The following is a 12,068-nucleotide window of genomic DNA, read 5'->3' as shown; positions in this document are numbered from 1 at the left end:
CTGATCCTGATGTTTGTCCTTTTATTCGTGCTAAACATTTGTTATGTTTCATGTTGTACAAGCCGGCCACTCTGTTTCATATAGAAATGCCTCAGAAGTGGCTGTTTCAGCTCCCATTCTGTTACAGCTGTATTTAATCAATTTTTGTCCCCTATGGTTTCTGCATATTCACTCATCTACAGCAGATACAGAGCAATGTTATGGACCCATCTGAGTTTCACAAGTGATAATCATCTCCCATGGATCCACTGAAAAAGAACAATTCACTATTTTCACTATGATACTGAAATTTTTCTATAAATAAACAAAAGAAAAGTTATTAAAATAATTTAAAAGATTGCTTAGTTATATGCAAATTGTATATAGTGAATGTAACCAGAATGCTGTGAAACCAAATGCAAGGCCGGGCAGGAACTCGCCGGTCTTAAACGTTTGTTGCACCCGGACAAAATAAAATGACGAACTATGGATCCTAGTGTGGAAAACAACGTGAAGGCCGTCAGAAGGAGTAAAGAGGAGAAGAAAGTTCTCCGAAAACAATTAAAAGCGAGTCACACTTTACTGAAACATGAAGGTATCAGCACGGCACCGCAGCCGACCAAGGTAAACCAAAAAACATCTTTATAAACAGGAAGTATATCAGCTGTCAGACAGGGAAGAGAGCTAGCTACACGTACCTTCTTCTTCTTTAAATATACACTTTTTAGACGCAAATTCCAAGGCGATCATCAGTGCATGTGACTTTAATGCGAGTTTTAATATTGAAGGTGCGTTGCCTTACCCGCCTTATTTCCAGGCATTTTTTTAACATTAGCTTGTATCTGCAGATATTAGTCATGTGAAAGAAAAATAATATCAGTCTTGAGGTCATTTTTCCAACCTGCAGTGTTGAAACAGGGGCATCTCATAACAAGGAAGTTACTTTGGTGTGTTGTATTCATGCACACGTTAAATATAATGACAATGCCGATCTTAAAAGGTATAAGAACATATTCAAAAATGTGAAGTCAGGAAATAGATGATATAAGAAGATAGCAAGTGAAATCTGTATCGAATTGAAAAATAAATGAAAAATGTTTGCACATGTATCTTGGACTGTAGGGAGTCAGAATAATAAGAATAATTACTTAGTTACAAGTTAATGTTATTTCTCTTCATCTGTGAAAAATAAAGCTGATAAATAATGAATATACTAATAACTAATTAACTAATAATTAAATAAAAGTTCCTTGGGATCATGGAATGAAACCAGCAAAACTTTGAAGCATCACAACAAAAACATAAAACACAGGGCTAAAACTAACGATTATTTTCATTATCGATTAATCCGCCAGTTACATGTCTTGCTTTGTCTGACTCACAGTCCAGAACCCAAAAATAATCATTTCACTGTCATGTATAACAAAGAAAAGCATAAGCCAGTGTTTTGCATTTTTTCTAAACAGAAAATGATTGTTTATCAAAATAGCTGCCAAACACATTTCTGTCGATCAACCAGTCGATAAATTGAGTAATAGTTGCAGTTGTAAAACACTATCTGTTCATTAAGATGTGTATTGATTATCAATATCTTAAACAGTGATGTTTTCACATGTTCAGACTGTTTTGGACGTCGTCTTTTTGCCTGTATAAAATCAGCCAGTCTACCTCTGTGCCTTCTGCAGAGTTTAGTGGTGGCTAATGGCGGCTTGGGGAACGGTGTTGGTCGAGAGGAGCTTTCTACAGTGCTGAAAGAGATGGGGGAGGTGGAGACCCTGTTAATGCCCCCTCAGAAGCCTTATGCCTTTGTCACATACAGGTACAGTTGGTGCATGGACAGCACTTATTCACACAGAGAACCTTTTTTTTTAGAACTTTAGTACTTTTTTGTTTATCATCTCTGGAAAATTGTAGTTTAAACCTTGTTTTGTTTTTATTGTCATTCTCTTTCCAGATCTGAGGAGAGTGCTCAGAGAGCCCATGCCCACCTTAATGGACAAAAGCTGCAATGTGGAGAGAACAGTGTCACACTTTACCTCAGTTATGTTGACTCAGGTGCTTACCTTAAACACTAAGCCGTGCACACATTACTATGATACTTGAAGAAAAACCCCATTAATGTTAAATTCACATTTTAGCAGAAAGTTGGAAGATGATCAAAGACAGCCCTTTTATCTGTTTGTGTGCTTGTGTGTCCTACAAGAAGCATATTTTTGCAGCCAGTCGTCTGATTCTTACTGTATGTGCTGTGTGTGTGTCGTGTACAGTAACCTGTGAGGAGAAGAACTCGGTTCCTTTGCCGGAGGGATTACTCTTGGTGGAAGATTTTGTGTCTCCAGAGGAAGAGGCTCTGTTGCTTGCCGCTATAGACTGGTCGTCGACTAATGATGATGTCACTGGTGAGGACCTGTGTCAGTCTTAATCTTTAGCACTGAACTTAACATCTGTGTAAACAACAGGCAGAATAGAGCAGCACTAATGGGAAAAACTGAATCGGAAAATACTTTTTTTTTTGTTTGCAAGATAGAATAGATTATGAATAACCATCTTTACGTCTGCATCATTTTAATGTACAAAATGATTCTACTGGTTTGCTAACTTCATTCTAATGTATTTTAGCTCAAAAAGCTCTGAAGCATAGAAGAGTCAAACATTTTGGCTTTGAATTTCGCTACGACAACAACAATGTGGATAAGGACAAGCCATTACCTGCAGGTAATCTTGCTCTTCTTTTAATCAAGATATTTTTTCTAACCTTCTGAGTTTTATGAGTCATATTTTCATATGTTTGGCCATTATTTCTATCAGTAACAATAACATTTTACTAGTTGATTGCATTGCTGAGATTTTGGGACACTACATGCTTTCCTTTCTCTTCTTTCTTTTTTTTTTTTTTACATAGAAAATGCATGATTGCATTTCTTTTTTCACTTATAACTCTTACTAGGCAGTGTGTCATTAGACAACACGTTATGACTGCTTCTCATTGTAATAACAGAGAAAATGTTACAGAAGAAAGTTAGGAAGAAGTAAGGGAGGACCTGATGTGTGTTTGTGTTTGTGTTTGTGTTTGTGTTTGTGTTTGTGTTTGTGTTTGTGTTTGTGTTTGCGTGTGTATATCCAGGTCTTCCTGAGGACTGTCTGCCTGTTCTGGAGCGGTGTGTAAGGAACGGTCACATCAATATCATGCCCGACCAACTGACTGTCAACCAGTATGAGTCTGGACAGGGTGAGTGATTCCCGTCATGTTTCTATTGACCTTACACATACAAGCTCAGAAGATGATTTAGATACATTTAGATCTCATGCTATCAGTAAGACTATGTGAAAATGACTGACCACATGTTGAGAAAATGACAGCAAAACACAAAAAGATCCAATTTTACATTAAAAATGTAATTACATACACCCTTGAATAATTCAAACCTAACAACTCACATATTAATAGAAGGATAGTTTATTTATTCCAGATGCTAGTGAAACTAAAAGTGTAGTAATTAGTCTTTCAGACGTAATTACTAAGCTGTGATAACTCTGTTGATTTTTCTAACATAATTAGAAGGAGCACACAAGTAGAGTTCAATGATTTCTACCACAAGATGGCAGCAGAAACTTTTGCAACATGCATCAAACAGGAATTTCAAAGCCCTCGCCTCCTGTTTGTTGTTTGATAACAGAATTACAGCCTTGGCCTTTAAAGGCTCGAATAAGGTTTTGGAAGGAAGGAATTATTATTAATAATGCTTGTTTTTTAAACTCAAGCACATTCACTTAAATTTATTATTAAATGTGAGAATGAGTTGAGTTACACACATCACAAAAGGGTCAAAGATGTCCAGAGGCATCCTTCAAAAACACTGAACCCTGAACACTTTTATTTTTCAGAGAAACCTGATGAGCTTTTGTTAAGTGATTTTCATTCTACATGTGTTTTTATAATGTTTTCAGGCATTCCTCCTCATGTGGACACCCACTCTGCCTTTGAGGACACCATCCTCTCACTGAGCCTGGGGGCAAAGGTAAGAACTCAGTCCAGTCATTTAATGATTGAAGCAGCACGAGCTCCACAGACCGTTGAGTTGGTTAATTTACCCAACCCTACAACTCATCAATCAGCTTGGGTCACCAGTATTGATCAGTGGTGCTCAAGGTGCATTTATCCATAATTAAGATGAAAGTTACTCATTTAAAGATAAAAAAAAAGTTGGTCTAAAGAAATCAGTTTTCACATTTTAGCATAAAACAACAATATTGCAGTTGAAAGACAGATTTAAATGTAAAGATAGTGTTTTCAGACACTCCTCTCCGTTTGTATGCATTTCTGTTTCCTGCTTTGATCAATCAAGTTAATCGTCACTTCACTGACCAGTGTGATTCATCCATCTCAGGGGGGTAACTGTCACAAATGAGTGCGCGTGTTTGTGTGTGTGTCCTTGTGATTTTAGTGAGAACATTTTGTCACCTTCCTTGCTACATTATTTCTCTCTAACACACTTATATACTGTCACACTCTCTTGCTCACTCACTGTGCCCTTCTCTTTTTTTAGTGGTGTCACAGTCTCCCTGCTTGAAATACTTTTTGCAAACAATGAATGAACAAAAGAGAGACAGATTTTCCTTTTAAACAGTAGGTGTCATTAAGTCCTCGACTGTTCCAGGTGGGACAAAATGATGTGACCTGGCGCTGGGACGCTGGTTCAGTCTCTGCAGGGTGGCTGCTGGAGATGAAAACCCATCTGTCCCTGCTTGTCTGAGATTCAGAGGCTCTATTAGCAATCAACTATCATCTGTCACAACATCTGCCACGCACCCAGGTTGACAGACAGTGTGAGTGATTGAGGTGTAGTCTTTGTTCTACAACTTCTGTGACACAAAAAGTGCACAGCAGGCATGTTGTGTCAGGTGCTGAGGGAAAAAGGTGAAATCAATATTGCGAAGAAAGGAGTTTACAAGCCAAAACCCAGAGAGATCAAGTACATATCGATTGATAGGAATTAAATATTTCAGCCTCTAAAAGAAATTTTCTCTGAATATGGTGAGAATATGATAAATGATATTTAATAGACTTATTGGAAAATTATATAAAGCAGGCAAAAGACAGGACTTAGCATTACTCAAAGAAGTTAAAAATATTTTTTTTTTGGTAATCTGTGTGTATAACAAGTCAATCCAACTGCGATTTGATTCAGTTTTGATTCTTGCAGACATCATAAAATCTCACTTTCAGCCCGTCACCTGATTTAACTTGGTTTACGCATTCAGTCATCATTGATTAAACACAAGTAAACGTCATGCAAACTGGTTTCCTTCTGTTATGTGAAACATATATCTGCACTTACCAGGTTTATTGAGCCAGTTCGTGTTTGCATTTGAAAGACGGAGAGAGAAAATACGTAATTTGGCTGTCTATACTGTGTGTGCACTTGCATGCGTGTGTGTGTGAGTTTGATGGATAGTCTTGTAGTTAAGTGCAGCTGCCAGCGTCATCATTGATTTAGTCACTTTCCACTGGTGTCATTGATTGGCTAATACTCCTAAGAAAAGCACAGTCGTGTGTGTGTGTGTGCGTGCGCGTGCGTGCGTGTGCGTGTGTGTGTGTGTGAGAGAGACGGGGAGAGATTTCAGTTGTGGTTTGAGGGAAAATCTGATCACTTGCTGGTGTTGCTGGGGCATCGCTCTCTCACAATAATACACAAACACATATCTGTCTCTCTCACTCTCTACCACACACACACACACACACACTGACGCACGGACCTCTACTTCACAAAATCCAATTTTCCTGCTGTCAGAAGTTGGAGAGATGCAATTTAAAATTGTGTAGATGTAATTTCCCAGCAGAGCTCATGCTGTTATGCATTGTAAGGAAACATTAGGATCAAACACCGAGATGCCTCTGCTGGTTGTTAGTCAGAGAGCAAGTAGAGAGTTTTCTCCGGGTGACATCATTCAACTCAACTGTTGAGTAAAGTAAAAGGAAAGAAGGTTTTAGCATTGGAAAATGTTTTTTTGTATTTCATTCATTCGTGGTGTTAGAATATAATAGTGGTTGGTTTTCATTAAAAAAAAAAAACATTTGCTTCTGTTGAACCAGTATTTGTTCAATAAGTAATTTAGCACAAACATACAATAATTCTGTCTGACCACTATCTATGAATACTATATTTGGCACATTATTACTGGATTATTGAAAGTCAGAGTAAGTAAATTGGATGCCTGAGTTTTACTATCAGTACTAAAAGATCATAACTTGCCAAATAATTTTTTTTTTTTCATTGAAAAATCTTTTTCGATGTTGTCATAAGTCCAACAGCTGCACAACAACATGGCTCAAATGAAATAGAGAAGAAAAGACTGAGAATTTGATGAAGCATTCGATGCTTAACTGTTTTCAGTATTTGAAATATGGACACAATTTGATTGGTACTAAAGAATCAAAGTTTTGACACTCATTACCAACAGTTACATGGCTGAAGCAGCTACAGAATACTAAGTATGGATGCAGAGATCCAATCTGCTGAGTCGGTATCAGTGCTGATATCTTACCAAGCGGAGTTGGCTGAGATGTGACCAATCCACAGTTTCTTTGTCAACCTTATTTTAAGATTCTGTGTTTTCTCTATCAGTTACAGTGCATTCATTTAGTCTCGGCAGGCTGCTGACTCGGTTTTAGTGCTACAGCAATCCCTGACCTCATGTTACCTCACAGAAAAATTCAAAAGAGTTATACACAGTGAGGTGTTTTGGATCAGGCCCCCGCACTGAGATCACAGAATTGGTATTAGCAGAGGAAAAGTCATATCGGTGCATCTGTGATAATCTGCGCAACCCCACTGCTGCGTCAGACAAATGACAAATTCTTTGCCTCTCCATGGTTTTTCCAGTTTTTTCTGCTGTGTTTTAAATTGATAATTGTATCCTGTGTGTGTGTGTGTGTGTGTGTGTGTGTGTGTGTGTGTGTGTGTGTGTGTGTGTGTGAGAGAGAGAGTACCTTCCTCAGTATTCATATGAATGGTCTGAAAATCTTATTGAATGCTTGTACACACTTTTTGTGTTTAATTACAGACGGTGATGGAATTCCGGCATCCCGATGGTCGTCTTGTTCCCGTGGTGTTGCCTGGACGCAGCCTCCTGGTGATGAAGGGAGAGAGCAGATACCTCTGGACCCATGGGTGAGCTGGACTGTGTCAGATGGGTCCATTTATCTTGATTTGAACTTAAAGTTGATTCAGTGACAGTTTCTTTCCTCTCTGTGTCAGTCTGTGTGTGGATCCTTATTTTAATCCCTTCACGTGAAGATAAAACCAATGTCAGGTTCGGGGTTTGGTCTCATTCACATCTGCTGGTGTTCACATTACACACAACAGCTGTTTAGATTAGTTATTGTCAGTTTATGTCTGATTGTCAACTACTACTATAACCGTCTCTTATCTTTTCTCAGGATAACTCCCCGGAAGTTCGACGTGGTGCCAGCCTGCGACCCAGAATCCCCTGCTCATACAACTTCTGACCTTGAGCCTAACAGAAATCTCACCTTGAGCAAGAGGGGCACCCGCACCTCTTTCACTTTCCGAAAGATCAGACATGAACTTTGCTGCTGTGGTGAGTGCAAAGTAAAACACACTGTGCGTTTGATAACGGAAAACTGCATTACTACTATTATTTGAGTGATGCTAGACAACCAAACAGTTCTTTTCACATTTTCTCAGAAGCCACAGCATTGTCTTCAATTTGCTTCTTTTGTTTGACTAACATTATAAAAGTTAAGCAGAAAGACAATTCCAGTTGCCGATTCCTGCAAAAAAAAGTGATACGATTTTAAAGCAATTTTCTGCTTGTCAAAATTGAGGTGGCCATGCTTCAGTTGAATGTAATGGGTGTTGGGGTGTGTATGTGCTACCCTTTGTCTCACCATTCCACCCTCTTCTTTCATCTCTCTCTCTCTCTCTCTCTCTTTCTGTCTCTCACTCCAGCCTTTCCCTCTACCTGTGACAGTCAGGGAGCTGCCTCAGCGCCCTCGCCCTCTCCGCCATCTCCCCCTTCAATTCCCAGTTGCCATGCCGGCGCAACCCGTCTGGAGGAGGAGTATGTGCACCGGGTGTACGACGCCATCGCCTCCCACTTCAGCAGTACACGCCACTCGCCCTGGCCTCGTGTCTGCCACTTCCTGTCCTCGCTCTCTCCTGGCAGCGTGCTGGCTGATGTGGGCTGTGGAAATGGGAAATACCTGGGTGTCAACCCAGAGCTGATTGCAGTGAGTGTCATTATATATTATATTAATGTCTGTAATTTTGCAATACTTTAGTGATCCCTGTAGGGAAGTTTCCTTTTTCATTACATTTTTATTGCCACTGTGTCTTAGATTATCATCGCTGTGAAATACCACACATTTTCATAACAGTCATTTATGTGCAGAAGTGTCTCATCAGATGTCACATACACAGTCAGCAAATCAGTTGAAGCAAAGATGGCAAACAATGAATCGTCTGAGGTCAAACAACTCTGCTGCTACTTCACAGATACAAGTAGGGGCTTCTCAGGGTTTAGACCAGTTTGATGGTGATGAGCCTCTTAATTTTACTTGGAAAAGGCGGTCAGTGGATTAAATACTGAGATGGACTTGTTTAGCCTAGCTTAGCGTAAAGACTGGAAACAGGGGAAAACAGCTAGTCTGATTCTATCCAAAGGGAAAAAATTACATTTTATGGTTTTAGGGGTTGGTTACCTGCTGGAACAATTTCCCAGCAAACAACAGTCGGTTGCAGTGAAAAAGCCACCGCAAAGGTCACAGCCTTCGGTGCTCAGCACTGCCCTAGATGTAAAATGAAAAGGAGTAGCTGTTTGAAATCCTCAGTGCCCTGTTACGGGTGTTGCATAAGCCAGACCTCTGTTTGCCCCAGAGTGAAGTGAGGGAGAAGACAAAGGTTTGCATCATTATGCTGCTGTTTACTTATTTACTCCCCACATGTGAGTCAGGATGGTAATGTGGGTACTGCTTTAGTGCTACAGCAAGACATATTGTTCACATGAAGGGAAATATCTTTAATCAGTTAGTAGTTAGTTTGCAGTGAAAAAGACAGGGCAAAGCTGTCTCAACATTTTAATGAGCTAAATAATATACCCAGGAATGATAATCCTTGCTGCTGAGCCCTGAGCTCCTCTCACTCTGATTTCTGCTGGTTTTGCTTGTTTGCATTAGCTCAGTTTCCATGGTAATATCCTAAATTTTCTGTTTACGTATGCACATGGGATGTGCGGGATGTTTGGGATTTGGATGTGCATGTAAGCAGCTTATCCTGACTCAGACCGTAACCGTGATAAATCATTACTGAGAACACTGTGATCAGGTCGCACATAAACTTTCAGAACTGAGTCTTCTGGGTTTTCTCCATCTGTTTTTCTCTCCTGAATTTATTTCATTCCCTCTGCACTTTATTTTTGTCTTCTCTATATTTACCCTCTCCATCTTCCCTTCTCGTTGTAGATTAACGCTGTTAACCTTCCCCGTGTTAATTGAAATGAAAGAGACTTGACCTTTTTTGTGTTTGCAAGTCAGTAACAGATTTAGCCTGTGTGTCTATTTGTGAATGTGTGTAGTATTTCTCACTTTCACTTATCACCTCTGTCTCTTTTGGGAATGGACCATATGACTCGTGAAGCCTGATTGAATCTCTCCTTTACACAAAATGTGTTGAAAATTATTATAACTGCCATCCAATACCCTCAGTCTTTTCTTCTCTTCCTTTTATTTATGTTTTTTGCTCATATTTCATTCCTTGTTTATTCTTTTCCCATTCTTTCTCTATACTTTTCTGCTGCTCTGTGTGATTTTGTCATACATTGTTAATTGGTTGAGATCATAAATGAGGAGTGAATGTGTAAATTCAGCTGAGAACAAGACTTTGATCAGTGGTTTTGTTCAGACGTTGTACATGTTAATACTGTTCCTTTTTGTGAATTATTTATTTATTTTATTTTTTATGTGTGTGTGTGTGTGTGTGTGTGTGTGTGTGTGTGTGTGTGTGTGTGTGTGTGTGTTTTCCTCTCTTCAGGTTGGCTGTGATCGTAGCAGTGCTCTTGTCCAAATCTGTGCAGAGAGAGGTTTCCAGGCATTTGTATCTGATGCTCTCAGCGTCCCTCTGCGAACAGCCTCCTGCGATGCCTGTATCTCCATAGCTGTCATACACCACTTTTCCACACAGGTACAGTACAGTACATGCACACACAAAGAACATCAGGTGATATCTCCATCAGCATTGTATCACTTTCATCTAGATCGACCGACCCACATATAAACACACAACACATGACCGCAATGCATCAGTGGAATCATTTTAGGAATTTTTCATTTCATTTCAACTTTTGGTTTGTGTTAACTAAAAAGCTTTTGCTCTCAAGGATCTACTCTAGCCAGAGACTAAACGTTACTCATTGGTGGTTGGTGACACTGAAACATTAGTTGTAGTGCACCAATAAGGACTTTTTTTAATGCTGATATTAAGCATTGTGATGGATATTTAAACACATATGAGACCAACTTCCCTGATAGTCTAAAAGAGAGAGACTGAGAGAAATTAAAACTAACAGAGACTCCTTTTCCATCTCTGCAGCCTCCTTTCCAATATTACACCACAGTCACAGAAGAGTCTCATTGTTTGAAAACATATGCTTCAAAGCCACCATCACTTTTACCCCTTAATCAGTCAGATTTGTCTTGAAATACAGTAGAACACACATTTGAACAAGTTTTGTTGTGTGTGTGTGTGTGTGTGTGTGTGTGTGTGTGTGTGTGTGTATGTGTTTGTGTGTGTGTGTGTTGTAGGAACGTCGGCTGGCAGCAGTGAGGGAGCTGGTGAGACTTTTGAGGCCTGGAGGTCGAGCGCTCATCTACGTTTGGGCTTTTGAACAAGAGTACAACAAGCAGAGGTCGAAATACCTCAAAGAACAGAACAAAGAGCATCCTGGGAACCTCAGCCCCATCAACGACACATCAGACGGCATACAAGAGCCTCACGGGAAAGCCAGGATGCATACCAGTAGACATTTAGAAGACAACTACAGGCCTGGTGACAGCATGCAAGATGTTAGCAAAGTGATTGATGGCAAACTTAGTGTGCACACTAACCGCACAGCCTTCAACACCCAGGACCTTTTGGTTCCCTGGCATCTGAAGGAGGGAAAAAGACAGGGGGGTGAAGAATCAGGAGAGAGTGGGAAGAAGGACAAAAGGAAAGAGAAGTCCAAAAAGACTTCAGGTAACTCCTCTTCACCCTCTAGTGTGAGTTCCAAAACCAGATTAGACTGTAACCGTGACCCCAGCCCAGTTTTTGACTCCAGCATGTCCTCTGGATCGGGTCTTGACACCAGTGATGCCACTCAAGGGCCAGATTTTAAACCCAGGTCAAGTGGTGACACTATAAAGATGTCCAGCTCTATTCTAAAGTCTGAGTCTGAGAGCGGTCCAGTGCCTGTCTTCCACCGTTATTACCATGTGTTCCAGCAGGGGGAGCTGGAGCAGCTGTGTGTTCAGGTGCCTGGAGTCAAAGTGCAGAGCAGCTACCACGACCAGGGAAACTGGTGCGCTGTATTAGAGAAAGCATGAGGGAGATGAACTGACTGACACGCACATAATTTATGATCATTTTGCTACAAAATATATTGAGAGACGATACACATTCTGCAATGAACCATGACAATTGATGCAATGTAAATTGAAAAGTCTTTCATTTGTTTAAATGCTGAAGAGAAGAATGAACAGAGAAGTGCTGCAAAAATAAATGTAATGAGTTTCTAAAATTTCTGCCATTGTTGTGTACTTCTTGCATCATTTTTTGACAATGGGTGAAGTTGGAACTGTATAAGGCCACCAACATATTCTTATATTTAGGTTTAAAAGAAAGCAAATATGAGACCATTGGGAAATCGTAGCATTTCTTTGAACTATTACTATATATTACTTTGGAAAGAGATGTGTCGGACATGTCAGGGAGGAGGATTTTGCCTCAATCCTGAAGCAGAAAATCCATTTCATGTGGCTAAATCAAACCAAGAGGTAGTGTTCGGGGTGAAGACAAAGAATTAATAAGTAT

The 12,068-nt window shown here is 39.8% G+C and overlaps 1 protein-coding gene across 1 annotated transcript; it reads left to right on the top strand.

Annotated features, from left to right (window-relative positions):
- The first annotated feature begins 465 nt into the window (after positions 1-465).
- Positions 466-11,775, top strand: alkbh8 (alkB homolog 8, tRNA methyltransferase). Its single transcript, XM_056373207.1, has 12 exons — positions 466-603; positions 1,665-1,798; positions 1,934-2,034; positions 2,247-2,378; positions 2,599-2,694; positions 3,104-3,208; positions 3,928-3,998; positions 7,045-7,151; positions 7,421-7,581; positions 7,953-8,233; positions 10,032-10,181; positions 10,802-11,775. Exons 1-12 carry the CDS (start codon positions 466-468, stop codon positions 11,579-11,581), a joined length of 2,256 nt encoding a protein of 751 aa, XP_056229182.1. The 3' UTR covers positions 11,582-11,775.
- The last annotated feature ends 293 nt before the right edge of the window (positions 11,776-12,068 follow it).

The sequence above is a fragment of the Seriola aureovittata genome, chromosome 4, assembly GCF_021018895.1.
Source record: "Seriola aureovittata isolate HTS-2021-v1 ecotype China chromosome 4, ASM2101889v1, whole genome shotgun sequence".
Classification (NCBI taxonomy): Eukaryota; Metazoa; Chordata; class Actinopteri; order Carangiformes; family Carangidae; genus Seriola; species Seriola aureovittata.
This window is presented reverse-complemented; position numbering and strand designations above follow the sequence as displayed.

What these genes read in the sequence shown, in the direction of transcription:
- alkbh8 (XM_056373207.1), top strand. Translation starts at nt 466, where the DNA reads ATGGATCCTAGTGTGGAAAACAACGTGAAGGCCGTCAGAAGGAGTAAA. An exon ending in GGACAAGCCATTACCTGCAG is followed by an intron (nt 2,695 to 3,103) that starts GTAATCTTGCTC and finishes GTGTATATCCAG; the next exon opens with GTCTTCCTGAGGACTGTCTG. An exon ending in CACTGAGCCTGGGGGCAAAG is followed by an intron (nt 3,999 to 7,044) that starts GTAAGAACTCAG and finishes GTTTAATTACAG; the next exon opens with ACGGTGATGGAATTCCGGCA.